We start from the raw sequence: 19296 nt of genomic DNA, 5'->3' as shown, positions 1-19296 counted from the left end.
GCATTTCGACGGCGTCATCAGCTTCTTGATTTTTTCCTTCTCTTCTGATTTGTATTTGGCCTCATACGGGTTGGCTGGTACTTCTATTGCCTGGCCATAAAGGCGTGCATAAGAATAAGCGGATGGCTGGCTGGTTGGCGGTTATTGCTCTCTTTTTCATTCTCATTCTACGGTGTATGAGGTCTTCCATCTTTCTCGTCATAATTTCCTTGCGCGGGTGGTTCACGACGAAGTGCAGGTCGTTTGTGAATTTGCTTCGGGCTTGCTGAGTGAGAGGAGGGGATCTCGACACCGATGATGGGTTGGGAGGCGAATGAAAATGTAAAATAGATAGGTGGCACGCATGGCAATGCATCATACTTGATGACTTCGTCTTTTACACGGGTAGCAATAGAATGCCTACTATCAATCTTTTGCCTTCTTTCTTGCTTTTGTGAAAGGACGAAGGACTTTGTTGGAGAGCTTAGATCACGTGCACTGCACCCCACTCGGCTTTTTCCGGCCGGGGTTCTGACCCCGCCGCTAACCTTAAACCTTGAAATAAATTTTTGAGGAACAGCTTAGGACTGACAGCACCAACGAAGCAGTTTGCTTTTAAATACCGCGCCAGGTGGCCGTTCTCTAAAAGTAGGCAATACACCGCCACACCTTCTTTATCCTCCAAAAACGCCAGCCAACTCATTCTTTCGTTTCTTTGTTTTGCAGCAAACCCTTGCCAGAAACCAATTTGCATCCTCGAAAGAAAAGAGAGAGAGAAGGGAAAGCGGGAAGGGATACATACAAACAGGGAAGATATTGAGAATTGAAGGGTTGAGAGAAAGGATAGACAGACAGACAAGATGGCGACGAATTCCATCAAGCTGCTTACGGGCAATAGCCACCCGCAGCTGGCGAAGCAGGTCGCTGATAGGTTTGTCTCTCCACTCCGACTTCTGGGAGGAGGAATGAGATGATGGAGGGAGGAAGGAATGCATAGAAGGACAGAAGGGTGGAAGGATAGAAGGCTGACGAGGTACAGGTTGGGCATTGAGCTCGCAAAGACGATGAGCTTGAATTATTCGAATCAGGAGACGAGCGTCACTGTGGGTGAGAGTGTTCGGGATGAAGACGGTGCGTTCCACTCCCTTGCTCCAAGCCTGCAAGCTCACACTTTCAAAATGCTCACTCCGTTTGCAGTCTTCATCCTCCAATCCACCGCGCCCGGCGACATCAACGACGACCTCATGGAACTCCTCATAATGATCAACGCCTGCAAAACCGCCTCGGCCCGTCGCATCACAGCCGTGATCCCCAACTTCCCCTATGCGCGCCAAGACAAGAAAGACAAGAGCAGAGCACCGATATCCGCGAAATTGATAGCCAATATGCTGCAGACGGCGGGCTGTAATCATGTTATCACGATGGATTTGCATGCTAGTCAGATCCAGGGGTTCTTCAATGTGCCGGTCGATAATCTGTATGCGGAGCCCAGCACTTTGCGCTGGATCAGGGAGAATTTGAGGGTTGAGGATTGTGTGGTTGTTAGTCCTGATGCCGGGGGTGCGAAGAGGTTTGTCTCCCTTCCTTCCTTCCCTTTCCTTCATTTCACCTCTCGCCTTCTCCAATCCCCAATCATGTCTATCTTGAAAGAAGGGGAATCTGATATTTGTTAAAGGGCAACATCCATAGCCGACCGCCTCGATCTCGGCTTTGCACTCATCCACAAAGAGCGCGCGCGCCCCAACGAAGTCTCACGCATGGTGCTGGTTGGCGACGTCGAGAACAAGATCGCGATCCTTGTCGACGACATGGCGGACACGTGTGGCACGCTCGTCAAAGCCGCGGAAACGGTAATGGCGCACAAGGCGCGCGAAGTCGTTGCGATCGTCACTCATGGAATATTAAGCGGGAATGCGATCGAGACCCTGAATAAGAGTAAGTTGAGTAGGGTGGTAGTTACGAATACGGTTCCTCTCGGCGATAAGGGGGAGAGGTGTGGACTGTTGCGGGTTATGGATATTAGTCCTACATTGGCGGAGGCGATTCGACGCACACATAATGGGGAGAGTGTGAGTTTTTTGTTTACGCATGCGCCGACAGATTGAGTTGCTTTTGCTGCTCCTGTGCTCTGTTACGAGAGATAGGAGGGGGAGAGGATTGAGGGAAATTGGAAGGAAAGTGCATATCGGTAAATTGATTGGTTTCTTGGGATTGCATGGGCGTTGAGGTTTGGGTTACTTTGTAATCTTACAAGGTAGTTTGTCATCTGCCGCCATACATTGTTGTCTTATTCTCTAGATTGCAGTAGTTTGTCTTGATATATTCCAGAGAAATGGAATCTGAGTCATTGAATACCGTCGTGCTTCTTGAGCTTGTGATGATGTGTAAAGGGGAGAAGCAAATTCAGGAGTTGAGGAGCATCGAGTCAGCCTTGTGGCTTGGTTCTATAAGAGGTTGTTGAGCATTTAAGGATAGCAGAGGAGAATGTGCCTTTACTTGGCCTTCGTGGATGAATACTTGCAAAGACCCAAGCACCTCGAGCGCTTCATGGAAATATTTTCAGTCACAAGCATGAGCAAAATCAACTGTGGTCAAATAAGCATCTCAATAACGCCTAGCTACATGCTAATATGCAGTTGTAGTGCCATTTTACGCTCCTCTCACACTTCAATACTGAATCATCAAAGCCATTCTCGCTACCATGCGGGAAAAGAATTCATGGGTCTCAAGCCTCCCTAGATACAGAAGTGTCCAGTCACAGCAAGAAAGTTCCACAAGATCTATCCTCTCGATGAATTGAGAATGAAAAGCCTTGGTATTGTATTTTGTGATGCGATCGAAAATAAGAGTTAGATCACTTGCGCATGGAAGATGCTCGTCTCTTGCGGAGATCAGCACGGGCGGACTTTGCTTCGGTGACACGCTTGGTGAGGATGGCGGCATATTCGTTCTGAAGGTTCCGTCAGTTTGAGATTTGGAAGGGGGGTTGGAGGCGAAGAACGTACAGCAGCATCCTTGGTTCGCTCAGCGTTACGGCGCTTCAACGCAACGCGATGGCGCTTGTGTTGAAGACGTTGCGGGGTAACCAATCGCTGAATCTTGGGAGCCTTGGTGTACGGCTTCTTGCCCTCACCCTTTGGCTGGACTTCACGACGGATGACAAACTTGCGGACCTGTAAAAACCGGCAGCACCTCGTTAGCCCATCATGTCAAGCTCACACTCTGTGCACTCCAAGCTGTGGGACAACTAGGAGGACAGGCGAAGAGGAAATACGTGGTGATACGTACATCGTCTTCCTTGGTGAGGCCAAAGAACTTGCGGATCTTGGTTGCGCGCTTGGGACCAAGACGCTTGGGGTGGACGACGTCGGTGAGGCCGGGGATATCGGCGTCGCCTTGCTTGACGATCGAGAGGGCGAGGACGGAGAGGTCCATTGCGACGATGCAGCCACGGACGGATTTGCGCTTGCGCTCACCGGTGCGGCGGGGTCGGTAGCAGGAGTGGCCATCGGAGAGGAGAAGTCGAACTCGAGTGGGATGCATGACACCTTGCTTCATAGGGAAACCTTGCTTGTCGTTGCCGCCGGTGATCTTGAAGATGTAGCCCTTGAACTCGTCGCCAACAGAGTCGCCAGGAACCTCTGCGCCCATTCTGTGATTGTCAGCTGCTGTGCATTCGAAGCTGAGGAGCTATTCGTACCGCTTCTCCATGAAGACACGCAGCTTTCGCTCATCTTCGACCTCGATCAGCTTTTGGCTGCCGTTCGCCGGCTGTGCAATTGTCAGTGTGTGTTCGTGGATTCGTGACGGAATTTTTCGCGATGGAAAAGCGTTGGGGACTCACGAAGGAGATATTCTGGCACGCGCACAGGTTAGTAATGTTCACAATTGATTCTGGAGAATGGCAGATGACTTACGAGCTTCATCTTGACGGTGTTGCTGGTCGAGATGAGGTTGTTGCGAGACGGGATACTGAAATTCAAAGTGAAAAGGTTAGCGTGTGTGTGCCAAGGGAAAACACAACTAGGGCTAAGCGATGCATATCACGTGATGCTGAGAACAAGCCTCGGATTGACCAAAACACCATGATGTTCTCTCTACAGATAACCCTTTGTAGTTGTTCCAGTACCTGTGGGACTATGGTTAGCAATTGTGCCAGTGGTAATTGAACTACACAGCTTGCAATTGTGCCAGTAGTTGTGGAACTATGAGTTGGCGAGGATTTGCGGCCACAGTAGACGAAATAGGAGAAAACTACTTACCAAAAGGCAGATACTCCAGACAAAAGCCAGCCAGCAACGATCAGCGCAAAATTAGTGCTCATTATTACAGTGTTTGGTTTCATCTAATCTTTTCACCCTGTGTCACAGTTAATATCGGCTCCGGATTATCCTCAACCTCCGATGAATGCTCAAGGCGGCTCATCCTCGGCATATGGAACAACCACACGCGCCGACGCTAGCCTCGCAACAAGAACCAATGAGTGTTCTAGACTTCCAGGCGCCCTTACATCCCAAGTTCTCTCTTACACAGGGTCACGACGAAAGTACTTACAACGTTTATGGGTTGTACTTACGCGTTGTCAGACAAATCAAATCAACATGGAAGACGAGAAGAAAGGCATCAAAATTCACACAGCGGTCAAAGCTCCCGAACAAGAGCCAATCAGCAACCCGCTCCCTCACGTGATCCAGACGAAAGCTGGACTCGCGCTGCTGGAGATTCAGGGGACTATCAACCTTCCGGGCCATGGCGATGGGGCTGCGATGTCTACGGGTGACGGAGGTGGAGAGGGGGATGGAAAGGTGATGGAGACACCGGTGGGAAGGCTGGTGTTTCCTGAATACGAAGGAAACGAGGGAAGCAACGAGTGGATGAAGAGGGTGTATCTCTACGTAGGCAAGCATCAACGACTCACGGGCGAGGTGAAGAAGCTGCCGAAGGCTATTGCTGTCATTCAGAAACGGAAGGGGCAAGATGGTGATCACAAGGAAGGAGACACAGGGGAGGATCTGGAGGTTGTCGAGATCATCAAGTACAAGATCTTGTTCTCTACAAGGCCGGAACCAGTTGGGACTTTGGCTGCTGGGGTTTGAAGAGGGCATTCAGACTTCAAGGTGTGGACGCTTCCCCCTTGCGATGAGATGATCGACATGACGAACACCAAGCTGCAGCTACCCCGCAATCTTTCCAAAGCTTATCACCACCTCAGCTCTCATGTATCTCAACACATGTACAGTACAGCTCTCAAACACACTTTACGATGCCTTCAGATACACCGATTTCTTCTCCTGAAGCATACTTCATCACGAAATCTACACCTCACGTTCCAAATTCTCCTCTCCCTGTGCTGGTCTACCGCTCCGTCCTACCCGCAAACCCCACCCCTGAGAACATCTGTGGAGCCGTCGAACCGAACAACTGGATGAAAGGCGGAGTCTTCAACCACTACCCGGCGCATCATTTTCATTCTGTTACGCATGAGCTGTATGCTGTTTTCAAGGGACACAGTCGGTTGCTGCTGGGAAGAGGCCCGTTGGATGCAGAGGTCGGGGTGGAGGTTGACTTGAGAGTGGGGGATTGCATTGTGCTGCCGGCTGGAGTGGCGCACTGTTGTAGGAATATAATCTCCTTTGACTCTGAACTTCTTTGATTCCACTCGTGAGCTGTCTTGGTGTTACTCTGATTCTGCTTCACTACTATTTTATCTCGTTGGCACGAGGCCTTGTCCGAAAATAATAACAAACCTCCACAGGTCTGGAAAGCAGCCACGACTACGAGTACGTTGGCTTGTATCCCAAGGCAACTTCCCCCCTCTTCGCCGCCTTTATTCTCAGAGCTGATAGCACACAGGGCAGTCCACACTGGGACAACAACTTCTGCAAGGCCGACGAGCAGGAAACGAAGCAGAAGACTGAGAATGCCAGGGCTGTCCCGGTGCCAGATTGTGATCCCATCTGCGGCGTTGGAGGGCCATTGGTACAGACATGGAAGGCTGCGGTGGGGAATTGAGGAGAAGTGGCGATGGCTGGGGAACACTAAAAGCATCTGACGGCTCTCTTTTTGCAAAAGTTTGATGATGATATTTGCAGCACGCATTTCTAGACTCGGAAAGCAAAGTCTACGTAACTTTGGGGGGGGGGCCACGGGATAGAAGCTTTGGGCGAGAAATATATACCATTGCAAGGATCAGTGCACATGCTCGATGCTGGAGACCGCTATCAGAGGTATCATGAAGGGTTCTAGAGCAGGGTTGAGCTTAGAGACATACACGAAAAAGGATGCTACAGTATTCTTCTATACATCAAGATGTCCAGTAAACAGTATAGTCATGTTCTCTTCCGACCAGCCTTTTACCTCTTTGCTACCTCTTCTCTTCCCCTCCTGGACCCAAGCTACTTTTGGCCATCGGCAAGCTTCTACACGTGTTTGACATCCACGCTTCCCTTAAACAATCATTTCATACCTACGCATAAATTCTGGACTCTCCCCTTCCAGCAGTCCAGCCGACTCGTGACAATCACGGCCAGGAGCATCCATGCTTTTCTCTGATGCTGCACACCCTGTGACCCTTATTCACAAACTCCCTTCCTCCAGGTTGCAGCTATCTCTTTGTTGATTCCTTCTATTCAGATCTTAGCGACTTTGAATCTGTCTGGACGTTTCTCGAATGTTATTCTCCTTGCTCCATGTAATCATGGCGGCAGCCACTTCGCTGAATGATGTTAATGATTCGAGTCAAGGCAGCTCGATAGTAATCACGGTCTCTATTCTCGTAATCATGCTCATGCACGATTTTCATAGACTTTGAATCATGATTCCTCCCTCTGATCTACTAAAGACAACCTTTTTCCCCTCTTTCTCTGCCAGCTCTTTCTTCAGCGCTCAACATACTTTGCTCCAGTTAACACAGCGAGACTCGGAAAAAATCGTCCCAAGTGCCATCCTCAACGGAAGAGAGCACACAGGCTTGTTTAACAAAGCCAAGGCCCCACAATATCATTCAACTATGAAAACACCCTCCACCTCGGATCTCCTTAGTTGCGGAGAAAACGTATTGCAACTGGACAGCCAGCTGCAAACGTCTTCACCCATAGATGATCCAGAGTCTTGCAAAAAAGTTCCGAAAGCGCGATACTGCCCACCATCCAGCTTCCAGATTCTGAGCCTCTGTATACTCTTCTTGTGCATCACTGCTGTTGTTGCTGGAACTATAAGCGGGGACTGGGAGGCTAGTTTCTGTACGTTTCCTTCTTCCCCTTTCCCCTCCCAAAACTTCATATATTGGAGAGCATTTGCTGACGAAGTTTCCAGGTGTGATAGCAGCGCTTCTCATCCTCGAAGCATGGATGTATCTAGAAAAAGTCAAATTACAAGAAATGAAGAGGTGTCGATGTGGGTATCGAGGATGGAATATTGGATTAGGGATGAATACTCGTGGGATTAATAGGTTATTGTATGCTTGGGTTGGGATTGGAGCGGATGGAGCGCTACTCGGGTAGACTTTGGTTGAAGATGGTGGGGGTTGGGGACGAAAGGGGATAATAAATCCACGGCCGTACAAAAGCTGCAATCCAATCTCATATGACTCTATCCCATATCTTCTTCCATTTCTTCTTGCCGTTCCATTACATTGCGTACACTGTTTGGATTGTGGAACAAAGAGAAACCCGATCTTGCACTAGAGCTGATCGGAAAATTACTCATTTACCAAGCATACCTCTCGTCATCTTTAGCATGAGTTCGTGTCTCACCAGCACCTCTCGCAGCCCTCCAAGGGTCAACAACCACTCCTTCAGGCCCGAGACCACCATCCTCCTCCTCGCCTTCACTCTCACTATACTCCTCACCCCACTCCCCCCTCCCACCTGCGCTCCACAATCTCCCATGCAGGCAACCAATACTTCTCCCCACTCTTCCACCCCCTCAGAACCAACCTCAACTTCCCCCCCGTCACCGGTCCCAAGGTTCCCCAACACCCCAAAACGCCTACCAGCTCCGCATCTACCCTATACTCCCTTTCCTGCACGTCACACGATCCACAACTATTACTACCTCCTCAACACGCGTAAACATCTTCTGCGTCTTAATCAACGCACCCTCCCAATCCTCTGCCCGCTCCCCAAAAAATACATCTTCGAAGATCGGCAATACGGCGGCTCTCCGTGTCGGCACATGGATGAGCGTTATGGCGATTTTCTTCAGAAGGGTGGAATTGGTGCCGATTTGGAGGGCGAAGACGCGGAGTGTTCGGAGTTGGTGAAACAGAAGGTATTTGCGCCGTACAGGATGGATAATGCTTCGTTGTAGATCTGTCGGTTTGCGCGGATTAGAGATGGAGATGACGGTTTGTACTCCGTGAGGGAATACGGTGCTGAAATTTGATGATCGTTGGTGGGAGAGAGGGTGATGTTTATTTGAAGGGGTGCGGGACGGCGGTCACAGTGTGTGGGGGAGTGAGGGCGTGGGTGTAGATTGTGTCTCTTATTTCGCGGGGAAAAGAGGAGGATGGGGAGGGGAGGGGAGGTGATGGGTGGGCTGAGCTTGTGGGTGACTTCGGAGGGAGAGAAGGGAGAGGTTTTCCATTTCCAAGAATATTGGCTTCTCGAATTAAAGTGGGAAAGGAAGTTGCAGGAAGGCGGTGGTGATGGAGAAGAGATGTAGTTGAGAAAATCTGAGTTGCGAAGCGTTGCTTGCATACGACGCTGCGCACGCGATGATAGCCCGTCAAAAAGAAGGAAGGGGGACTTTGATTGTACATCTCGGAATGAGAAATCCTTTAACTCATAACACGAACGTTAATCGGAGATTTGGAGATAATCATGCATAACGGTATCAGGTGAAGCCAGGAAGACGTGAGTGTTGATTCCCCTATTCACCTAAGCGAGGTCGCGAAATCGTCAAAATAAGTAAGCTCAAAAAAATCCACCAACTTATCAAAAGATTTACAAAAAACAAAAAAATTGGCGGAGTAGTGGATAACACAAGCCTGAGAGAACAGTTTCGTCATGCAAACCCGATAACCAATCCGAAGACCCGAGAATAACTGCAAGTTCGGCCCGTAAACCCAATGAGCGGTCACCACTGTTGTTGTTAGCACAATGTAAATTGTGTGTTGGCGGGAGAAGAGTGCTTACCATGTAATGCCTACGTGAGAATTCACTATTTGATATAATAAAGGTCACTGCGAGAGCCGATTGCCGTGAGGCTGGACCACGTGCGATATCGATATCAGAATATACGCCGGCGCCTCGCTTTCAGTGTTCTTGATCGGAGATCGATGATTTCGACATCCAAGGGTTTCGAGGTTGGTGAGCTCTTCTTTCGATTACTCCTGGAGTTATCGCAACTGGTACTCGATGTTCTAATTTCGGTGGAAAGATGAGTGGATGTGTTTCCAGCTCATGTGCTTTACGAGTCAGTAACAACGGAAATCGAGGACGAAGGAATGAGATGTCAAATGGATGACAGAGCCACAGTGCTCTCGCGTTGATTGTAGTCAAGTTACGAGACATTTGTAAGCAGAATAGTACAAAATCAAGCTGATTTATTGAGAGCATCTTGTGTGCATGCGATTTAGAAGAGGACCTGAGTGGGAGGGGAGGAGAAATTGAATATGTTGACTCAGGTCAGATGGCCAAGAACGATTACCAAAGTCATTGCACTTTCGCTTTCGCTTTCGAAAACTGCCTCATACGGAACTCCTAGCCACGTGCAGATGCCAGTCCCAACTTTGCGGAGTATTGATCTCCCGTAGCAATGTCTCAATAGTTCTTAGGACATTCTGCTCGTATTGTCCAATAAACTCTTGAGACATTCTACTCCCTGCCCCACAGATTCTGGGACACTCTACACCTCAAACTACCGGAAAGAAGCATGCTGACTCCAATTTCTTGGGAATTATTAAAGAGCTCAAGCAGAACCGGAGCAGGCGAAGTGACAAGGCAACGCATACAGATAGAGAACATAGAACATGGATCATGGCAACAGCAAGCAAAACTCAGCAAGACAAGCAAATGAACCTTCTTCAAAATCAATCTCATTCTTCCGTGAACGCCGTAGTCATTCCATATCCGGAAATAAGCCTCGTAACGCCGCCGTGCATGCATGCAGATGTCTGTTTACTTCCCTAACTAACATCGCGGGAAATGGTATCATAGTAGCCGCTTCCATTGCCCAATCATGGTATTATACAACCCTACAGAACCAATACCGCAACCAACGCCATACTCAAAAGCATTCCGAGTCCCGCTAATCTGATATCCAAAAACACTGCTCTTACAGCAGCCGAATTCCTCGTACCGGAAGCCGGAGATGCCGTACTCGTAACATTCGGAGCTGGCGCTTGAGCTTTGTAAATGGGTGCATTGGGATCTGACACTCCGTTCCCTCCATCGTACAAGATTCCACTTCCATCGTAGGGTGTCAGTTGATTCTCAGCTGTATTCCAGTGTGTGTGAACACTGTCATCAACTCCCTGCCCTCCTGCCCCTACCAACTTGAGATTTGGTGCTGGTATTGGTAAATATTTCTCTGGGTCGCTGTTCACGAATCCTCCATAAGATAAAGAATTGTTTACCGAAGCAGCATTTTCAGGTGCATGGTTTGTGTATCCCGTCTGATCGGCTACGACCTGGAAGACGTTGGCTCCTACATCATATCTTCCCAAGTTTGGTAACTCCCAGTTATTCTCTAGTGTTGAGAGGATAGAGTAATGTGTGTATAATGTGTCGTCCGTCGTTCCCTTCTTCTTTTTGGGGATGGCGCCGCCGAGGAGGAGAGATACAATGTGGTTTGGTATTGGGTATGTGGCGCTTTCGTCGTAGGTGAGGAGGATGAGTGTTCTGTTCATGAATTGTTCGTTTTCGAGGAGAGGAGCGAGGAAGGATTGTGTCCAATTCGCGGCATACTTGAGACTTGTGTTGTGTCCATCGTTTAGCATATCTGGAGAGAGGTGTGCGTATTGGGGAAGCGTGTTCGCTTTGACGTCTGCGGCGAATTCGCTGAAGCTTACGAGCTTTAATAATCGAGTGCCATTGAGGTTTACGCTGTCGAATGATACGAATGGACTTCAGAATATCAGCAGGTATTCATCTGGCAGAACTCCGAGAGCACTAACTTGTGTTTCCTAACATAATCCCATCCCGAGCCATCAAACGCCGTACTCCCTTCTCCCATATACCCAGGTCCTGGTAGCCCCTCAAAGTACCCCCTCCAATCAATATTCTTCGAGTCAAACAGATCCACTAACGTCGACACATTTTGCGGTATCCTCACAAAGGCATCATGATTCAATCCGAAGTAGTCTCCGCCAACAGACGCAATGTAATTCGGTTGTGAGGGATGCGTCAGTCCATAATATTCCGTCAAAAGAACGCCCTCTTTCGCCAGCCCTGCAATATCTGAATTCTTATCTACCGCATTGAAATCCTATCCGTCGATTAGATCTGGGCGCACGAGTAGCTGCTGGGAAGAGCGGGCATACCTGGTTCTCTAGCCATATCGTAATAAACCGATCGAATGCTCGCCCTGGAACATACTCCGCCGTCGCAGCTGCTGCGGCGGCAAGGAACAGAAATAACCTCATCGCAAACCGTGATATCGTGTGCAAATCATGAAGAGAAAGAGCTGGCGATCATGGAGAGGACATGGTGGACAAAATTGTTGGTCTCGGATGTTTCGCAGCGCTCAGCCACTGTTTCATGACCAGTCATTGCATGGGGATTTTCCGGGATGTTCTGGAGAACGTTTTAGCGCCACTCTCACGTGATTCCCTCCGCTTTTCTGCCAAATTGGATGTTTGAAAGACAGGAGGGGGCAGAACCGGAAGATCTAGCACGTCACCAAAAAGGGCTCAAAATTGTTCAGCACCAGTACAAGTATTAACATTGAGTATGTACTTTGTACAGGCAATAGCCAAAAAGAGCACTCCTGGGTATCTCTCTGGGTATACTGGGTACATTACACGAAACCAAGCCTTCCCCTGAATCCCTCAAAATCATCCGGGTTGACAATCTCCACCTCTCCACCTGGCCCGATACCTTTGCCCTCCAAATCCGGGAGCCGCAGCTGAACCTTTGCAGCAAAATTGCCCCTGGCTTTCTTCTCCGTGCCTCGGTTGGCATCTCGTTTTTCCAGGACCCGGCCCTTCTTGACCACAGATTCCTTCCAGCTACTCCACGCTTCGTAGTCTTCTCTCTGCTTCGCAACGAAGTATTGGGGCGTCGCCTTAGCTGGTCTCCACGCAAGTCTGTTCTTTGGCATCGTGCCGAGATCGTATATCTTCGCGGTGCTACCAAGATTGAGAAGTTCGTTGAGAACATCCTGGCCTTCGGTGAGTACAAGAGCTTTGCGTTGCTCCTCCTTGGGCTTGGGTTTAGTCAAAGGTGCTTCCAGCCACTCCAATCCTTGAGAGTCGCCAAGACGGGCACGTCTGTTGTCTTCCCGCAGGTAGCGAACTGCAGCTTGCAAGTTGGCGATCTCGGTCTTGAGAGCTTCCATCTCCCGCGCAGTGGCAACGGCACGCTCCTGGCCCGCCTTCGAACCCGGTGCCACGACGCCGAGAGCTTTTGTGTCCTCGGCGATCTTCTTCCATTTCTCTCGTTCTGCCTCGGCAGTCGTAATCTCCTTGTTCTGGGACTCGATTGACTCCTTCAATTCAGCCTCGAGCTTCTGTGCATCCTCGATCTTCTTCTCTAATTCGGTGATGCGCTCATTCTTCTTGGTAGCATCTCGCATTCGGCTCTCCAAGAGTTCGACTTTGACAGAAGCTTCGTCGAGAGCTTTATCCCGCATGGCAATGAGTCTCGCACGCTCGTGGTTGTCTTCCCTCAAGCGACGCATTTCCTCCTCTGCATCCACAGGAATAGTCTTTGATGACTTCAATTCCTGGGATCTGAGAACCCAAGGTGCGGAAGCTCGTTCGAATTCTTGAGTCATCTCGAGATCGGAAGCCAAAGCGGCCAGTTCCACCAAAGCAGATGTCAAAGTCCGAAGCTTATTGGAGTATGTAGAGAACAGGTCTGACTCGCTAGATGCGAACAAGGCCAAGGTCGTACGATGGACACTGCTTTGAACCTCCAAGTATGTGAAAGCCTCATTTCGCCCTTCCTCGTGTAGCAGAGTGTAAAGATCGAACCCGATTTCTCGAGAAAACTTGGCCAATTCTTCGGTTGCTATTTCGCATTGCTCGAATGCCTGGAGAGTATCCGGTGCAAGAGACAGCGACCGAATCTTGAGATCCTCCAGAGCCCTTACAGCTTTGCTGATGATGACCTTTGCACTTCGAGTTTGTGTGATCACAGAGTCAGTCTTTCGGGCAAAATGCTGAGCAAGCTCATCCTCATCTCCTTGGCTTGGAATCTTGGTCTGGACCATGAATCTTGCGGCTGACATTGCTGCTGCTGCATTTTCAAGATGGCTCTGCATGACAAGAGTTCGCATGTGAACCTCATCAGCATAGCTTGCCAGACCAGTTGAGATGTGAACCTCCGCTAAGTGAGACATCAGTGCAATAGTGCGTTGCAGTTCGCTTGCACACTGCTTCTCCTTGAGTTCGTCTCTTCGCAGCCCGTCGATCCATCCGTTCAGTGCTCGTTCAACGGGTTCGAGTTCGTACAGAGCACCTTCGTACTTCGCAAATTCTTCCGTCGAGCAATGGCTGATGGCATTGACGAAACGGTCGCACATCGCAGAAACCCAAGACAATTTATCAAGAACATCACATCCAGCAAAGATATCGTCCTCATGCCCAGTAGACGACTGTCCGTTGACTCTCTCTTTGACGAATCCATGGAGAAGATTAGCCTTGAACCCAACGCGCTTGAAACGAAGGAGTGCGAGAACAGAGTCTCTGTCAGCATGGAATGCTTCTGGAAGGAATAATTGGACAATTGCGAGATGCTCCGAGGCTTCTTGAGCATCAAGTCGTCGTAATTCGAGGTCGATGGTCTTGACCTGGGTCTTGGCTGCCGAAACTTGAAGCTTCATGTTCAGATCCATCATAGCTCGTGACCTGCTGCTCAGCTGCTCAGATTCCGTCTCTGTAACAGCATGAGATGCTCGCATATCCTCCAAGTCGCTCTGGAGATTGGTCACCAGCTCACGGAAGCGCGACAAGGTGTATTCCATATCCTCCATCGCTTCCTCTTGTTGTTGTGCCCGGCGTGCTTGTTCCGCAATAATGGAGTCCTTGAAATCGATGTCTTCTTGCATCTCTTTCTCTGTTTCAACATGGTTGATTTCAAGCTCGTCGTTGAGCTCTTTCAGGCTCTCAAGATCCTCGATCGTGGCTTTGAGTTCTTCAATCTGCTCACTCATGCTCATGTTTCGCTCTGTGAGTTCTTCGATCATGTCTTCGGCACCAAGAGCGTTGTCGAGTTGTTGACGAAGGTCTTCGACTGTAGCTTCAGACTGAGCAAGCTTCTCCTTGACCACCTCGTAGTGTTCCTTTACGGAACCCAGTTCTCGGACGTCTTCTTCCAAACTCTTGATCTCGTCCCGAAGCTCAGCTTCAGTTTGCTGTGTCATATCTCGCAATCGCATCAGAGCCTCCCGCAGTCTCTCATTATTTCGTTCCATTTGCAGCCACCCTTGACTCGTCTTCTCTTCAGGACTCATTTCCCCACCAAGTTCAGCATTTTCCTCTCTCAGGACCTCGACTTCCAATTCCAGCTCTTCGGTCTTCTGCTTGAGAGCCTCCAATTCCGTTTTGAGCACTTCCGCTGTTTCCTCCGCCATTTCCCGGTCCAGGGTAGCCATCTCGAGAACAACATCATGCTCCGCCTGGATACTTTCAACCTCCTCGAAACGAGCAGCAGCTTCCTTCAATTGCTTCCTCAGTTCGGTAATCTCTTGTTGTTGTGGCTGGTATTTTGTCTGCAATTTCTGGATGATTGACTCAAACTTGTCTCGCTCACCCTGTATCTTGTCGAGTGTCTTCAGCTTGTCTCTGTCCTCCATGCGCTTCTTGTCCATGAGGCGAAGCTTAGTCTTCATGTCCTCGATCTCCCGGCTGGCAGCCGTACTTGACCCCGTTGCTCTTTGGGCCGCGGGAGATCCTCCGCTGCGATTCGAAGTCGGTGATGCATGTTGTCGATCCGCTGCAGACGTCCGTGACAAGACAGGACTCACCGCCTTGGGTGATAATGTGTCTGAAGGATCGCTCTTGATAGGCGATGCTCCCCTACTCTCATCTCCTGTATCTTGCCCACTACCCTCACTTGCATTTCCACTGCCCAACTGGCTACCAATCGACCCAACCCGTTCCCCAGGACGAAATCTTGGCTTGGGTGCAGAAAGTGACATTCGCCCGCTTGTAGCTCTGGCTGGGGGTGCTGATGTCCGGTTCCCTATACTTGGACCGCCTGCCAGTGACGGTCTTGATGTACGTGCTGCTGCTGGCGGGGGCGGTGGGCCCATCGAAGTCCTACCTCCTCCAACACTTGGTCTGGGTTTCGACAGTGTAACGGAGGGGTTTCTCGCGTTGGAAGGGGTACCAGTTCGTGGTGTAGAGGCATTCGATGTCGTTGCAGAAAGTTGCTTCGTAGGGGATTTCGTTGGAGACTGTAAGATGGTTAGACCTGAATTTCAGACATAAGATCACTTTTGATGCTCACTCTGAGCATACTCGAGGGTCGAGATCCCCTTGCCGCAGGACTCGGACTGGCAGCATTCATGCTCATCCGTTTCCCAGCTGCCGGATCTGGTGCGTTGCTTAATCTCTTCCCCAGCCCAGAGCCGGTAACACTGCTTGGCCTTGCTGCCTTCTTGACTCCCGCCAGCTTCGTAACTGGGGGAGGTTGGTCGATGATTGAAGTAATCGCTGCCAGCCTAACGAACATCCCCCTTCCCATCTCGCATTCGAAGTATCGTTCGCCCTTAACACTGCCATCATTCTTCCCGCCGTTATCCTCCAGCTCGACCCCAATCCATTCCCCGGGCGCAAACTCAGTCTGGCCGATGAAGCGGATGGTCGCTGTTCGGCCGTCGTTGAGTTCGACCGTTTGGCCAATCGCAAGCTCCGCCATGATCAAGGATATGATTCCATGGGATTATAAGATGATAGCTTGAAGTTACAAGCTTAGTGTTGAGGATTTTGTCGCTGGTTAGTGGTGATGTTGTTAATGTTCGCGTTGGGTTCAGGGGAACGCGTTGCTGATTCAGAGATTTGTAAGCGTGCAGCTTTACTTCAACGTCAACTCATCATCAAGCCCCATCAACATCAACTGTTTTCGATAGAAAAGATGCATTTTCTTCTTATTCATTAGGAAGCTCTAGACTCCAGAAAATTTGGTGGTGTTGTTGAATGCAGAACTCAATCATTGGCAAGATGGCTTCTGTGGCGGCACCCAACTTTAACCAAGAGAGCCATTGTACCACCTCCCTTGGGGATATTCTGAGCACAGAGGTAAAGCGCTCCAACTATATCAATATTAATTGTCGTTATACGCCAAAGCGTTTCTATAGCTTTTTTTGTCACAATGACGCTTGTAGATTTGCATGTCGTTTGAATACTTTAATTTGGGATGCATCTGCAAAAGCCCAACACTGACCAGAAGCAGATATGGCACATAATCTTCGAACAGGTTGTTTTAAATTCTCTTTTCCTTTAATCTCCACTGACCTCTATTTCTAACGTCATGAAATCTCAACCGATATTTCTCAGCTACGTCGAGTGTCGGAGTGTGGAGGAATTTCAACGAGGCTGCCATTCCTTTCTGCTACCGCAAAGCAAGGCTTGACCCCATCCTTTTCTAGGAAGAAAAACCAGATACAACATGCTTACCAACTTCGGAATATATGTGGTCATATGCAGTTTATGCGGTCATTGATAGCGACTTGCATTGGGATCCTACAGTCCTGCTGCTGACGAAATGTCAACAATTAACAGACCCGGAGTAAGATCAACAACTCCTGGTCTTCTCAGTGCCTAATCCTTTCGCAGGGGCCGTTTTCCCAGAAGATCCCCTATAAGTTTCCTGCCTATAATATCCCACAGGTTTTAGTCCGCCTATCTCTGACGCTTCAGGGGGCGTTCCAAGAGTCTTCCAAACCTCCGGGTTCATTGTGACTTCGGTAAGGCTCCGAGATTGCCTGGACCTAGACTTCTGCTGGAGATACCCTCTCGGAACATAGTGACCCTCAAGCTACTCCCTCTCGAGGAAAGTTGGCCTACCAGTTGGCACAACCACTGGACGCTCCAATTCGAGCGAAAGATATGCGCAGCACCCAACTTAGAAACTTTGCTTAGACTCCGGTATATTGACTTGGCTAAATTCGCGTTCAGTGTGCCCAGTTACCAGCTATTAGGCTTGACGAAGTTCCCCCCCACCCCCCAAACAAAAAGCAACCTGATACCCTCGGTCCCTCACCTGTTGGTAGCCAAGATAAATTGGTTGGCTAGTTCATGGACATTACCTCTATGATTGAGCGACTGGAAGAACTTGTACTTGAGTGCTATCATGCTCAAAAGCTTCTCCCAGCCCTTAAGCGCCACAAATCAACATTACGAGTGCTGAAGCTGCGAGATCTGAATATCCATGATCCACAAGCAACTTTTGATGTCGAAGCCCTTCGTACATTGTGCCCTTGTTTAAAAGAGCTGGAGCTAGGCATCAAGATATATGGTGAGACCTAAGGAAGAGAGGGGTAGCATTCTCAGCACTTTGATGTTCACATTGTTTTGGGAGTCTGAGTCGACAGCACGCCTGTTGAAAACTATGGTGTTCCACGTACCTCACAATATGAGCACGGCTCTCCTTGACTGTAATACTTTATTTGCATGTACAGCGAATTGATGGCGCAGTGAGAAGCAGACCTTCCTCTACGGGTTGGACATTTTAAAACAGTACTTTCTCGAATACCCGGGGAGACTCCGGAACAAGCAGGGCTCAGTTGAATGTTCAGAACTTCAGCTCGATACTGGAATATCCCCAGCAGATAAGAAGATAAATTGAATTTAGCTGGGAACTTCAAGGACGGTATCTAATGGCTTCGGCTTAAACTATGGGTTGATTTCATAATACTTTGATAAGAATGTGACGGGTTTTCACTAGCATATCTTCAAACAAGTCAACGGCATTCATAAAGCGTTATCTGCAAACCTCACTGCAAACCCGAATACGGCCTCCGCGCTTCCCCATCGACCAACTCCCTTACAAAACCCTAAACTTCCTCGGCTGAAAATCAGGATACGCCTCCCTTGCATCCAAATACCCAAGATACCTCGCAAATACAGCCCGATTATCCATACGCACATATTTGCTAAACTCATACTCCGCGCTCACAACCCTGCCCAAAGCCTTTCGATTCTCCAGCTCCTCCTTAAACAACTTCCTCGCCTCGAGCACTTCTTCCTCCATTTCTTTGCCCTGAGATCTTTGCTGCGTCAATGAAGTTGTGCCGGGATAGGAGGGAACAATGGAGGAACTTACAAATTTCCTCTCCAGCTTCTCACCAGAGACATCTTCCATACTGCCATAAATATCCTTCTATCAACTCATCGCCCTATGCAAAGACATATTTGTTCAAAGTCCGCCCATCACCAACAATCCTTGCGACGAAATCTCCGACATCCCGTAAATCAGTGATCAAATTAAGCGCGGTGCCATCTCCACGCATCTTCGAGTACATCTTAGGGAAGGTGAAATCATCGATCTTGCCCGATGGTAGATGGGGGAAGGAGAATGGGTACCAATAGCCAACGTCGGTAAATGGGTATCGTAGAACAGCTGCTCGATGTGGCTGAGGACTTCCTCCTTCTTGTCTGCTTGTTAGGTTGGTGTAATTGAGAGGTGGTTGAGGAGGGGACATGCTTGGTCACGTAGCCTCATCACACGATTCACACCTCCTGCTGGACAAACTGTAGCGAATCCACAGGGAACAAAGCGCTTGACACCTGCTTCTTTCGCTGCCATGACAACACTCACTTGCTCCATCAACGCCATCCTTGAGATAGCGCTGATGAATACATAAACGCCTTTCAATAATGTTGCCAGCTCTTCGATAGGGGAGGAAATATCAGCGATGAGGATCTTCACTCCTCTTTTGACGAGTTCGGGAATATAGTGTTTGTGGACGGATGAAGGTCGGACAGGGGCTGTGACTTCCTGATCTCAATTCACAAGATTGCGAATTGACGAATTAAGTAAGCAATTTACGAATACGCCAGATTCGGGAAAGCTATTAAGGATAGAGCGCCTGTTTCTCCCGTTGCGCCGGGGAGGACTTTTTGGCTCGACATGCCGCAGGTAGGGTGGCAAATTGAGCTGGGACAGAGTTCACATTCTGTGCCACATTCGTGCTTGGACTTGTTAT

At 49.2% G+C, this 19296-nt stretch overlaps 7 protein-coding genes across 7 annotated transcripts; 3 read left to right on the top strand and 4 right to left on the bottom strand.

The window, feature by feature from the left end:
- Positions 1 to 828: 828 nt before the first annotated feature.
- Positions 829 to 2084, top strand: K444DRAFT_599337 (phosphoribosyl pyrophosphokinase; the record flags this gene model as incomplete). The annotated part of the gene is made up of 4 exons (XM_024878566.1): positions 829 to 910; positions 1019 to 1110; positions 1177 to 1549; positions 1655 to 2084. The coding sequence occupies exons 1-4, from the start codon at positions 840 to 842 to the stop codon at positions 2082 to 2084; spliced, it is 966 nt and encodes a 321-aa protein (XP_024730419.1). The 5' UTR covers positions 829 to 839.
- Positions 2085 to 2524: 440 nt separating this feature from the next.
- Positions 2525 to 3982, bottom strand: K444DRAFT_148772 (40S ribosomal protein S6). The gene is made up of 6 exons (XM_024870593.1): positions 3897 to 3982; positions 3824 to 3835; positions 3680 to 3750; positions 3268 to 3631; positions 2985 to 3152; positions 2525 to 2929 (listed from the first exon to the last, which is right to left on the bottom strand). Exons 1-6 carry the CDS (start codon positions 3903 to 3905, stop codon positions 2834 to 2836), a joined length of 720 nt encoding a protein of 239 aa, XP_024730418.1. The 5' UTR covers positions 3906 to 3982; the 3' UTR covers positions 2525 to 2833.
- Positions 3983 to 4580: 598 nt separating this feature from the next.
- On the top strand, positions 4581 to 5075 carry K444DRAFT_541509 (uncharacterized protein; the record flags this gene model as incomplete). The annotated part of the gene is made up of 1 exon (XM_024875800.1): positions 4581 to 5075. The coding sequence occupies one exon, from the start codon at positions 4581 to 4583 to the stop codon at positions 5073 to 5075; it is 495 nt and encodes a 164-aa protein (XP_024730417.1).
- A 57-nt stretch (positions 5076 to 5132) lies between these two features.
- On the top strand, positions 5133 to 5991 carry K444DRAFT_655960 (uncharacterized protein; the record flags this gene model as incomplete). The annotated part of the gene is made up of 3 exons (XM_024886051.1): positions 5133 to 5160; positions 5277 to 5594; positions 5735 to 5991. 3 exons carry the CDS (start codon positions 5133 to 5135, stop codon positions 5989 to 5991), a joined length of 603 nt encoding a protein of 200 aa, XP_024730416.1.
- Positions 5992 to 10321: 4330 nt separating this feature from the next.
- On the bottom strand, positions 10322 to 11566 carry K444DRAFT_486996 (acid phosphatase-like protein; the record flags this gene model as incomplete). Its single annotated transcript, XM_024873133.1, has 3 exons — positions 10322 to 11048; positions 11099 to 11409; positions 11465 to 11566. Coding segments are annotated over 3 exons (1140 nt in total), but the record flags the coding sequence as incomplete, so codon positions are not given.
- Positions 11567 to 11841: 275 nt separating this feature from the next.
- K444DRAFT_599321 (uncharacterized protein) lies at positions 11842 to 16079 on the bottom strand. The gene is made up of 2 exons (XM_024878565.1): positions 15597 to 16079; positions 11842 to 15543 (listed from the first exon to the last, which is right to left on the bottom strand). The coding sequence occupies exons 1-2, from the start codon at positions 16005 to 16007 to the stop codon at positions 11941 to 11943; spliced, it is 4014 nt and encodes a 1337-aa protein (XP_024730414.1). The 5' UTR covers positions 16008 to 16079; the 3' UTR covers positions 11842 to 11940.
- A 2055-nt stretch (positions 16080 to 18134) lies between these two features.
- On the bottom strand, positions 18135 to 19222 carry K444DRAFT_646709 (uncharacterized protein; the record flags this gene model as incomplete). The annotated part of the gene is made up of 5 exons (XM_024885234.1): positions 18135 to 18362; positions 18414 to 18467; positions 18499 to 18710; positions 18791 to 19023; positions 19140 to 19222. 5 exons carry the CDS (start codon positions 19220 to 19222, stop codon positions 18135 to 18137), a joined length of 810 nt encoding a protein of 269 aa, XP_024730413.1.
- Positions 19223 to 19296: the final 74 nt, after the last annotated feature.

This window comes from Hyaloscypha bicolor (genome assembly GCF_002865645.1).
Source record: "Hyaloscypha bicolor E unplaced genomic scaffold K444scaffold_142, whole genome shotgun sequence".
NCBI classification, from domain to species: Eukaryota; Fungi; Ascomycota; class Leotiomycetes; order Helotiales; family Hyaloscyphaceae; genus Hyaloscypha; species Hyaloscypha bicolor.
This window is presented reverse-complemented; position numbering and strand designations above follow the sequence as displayed.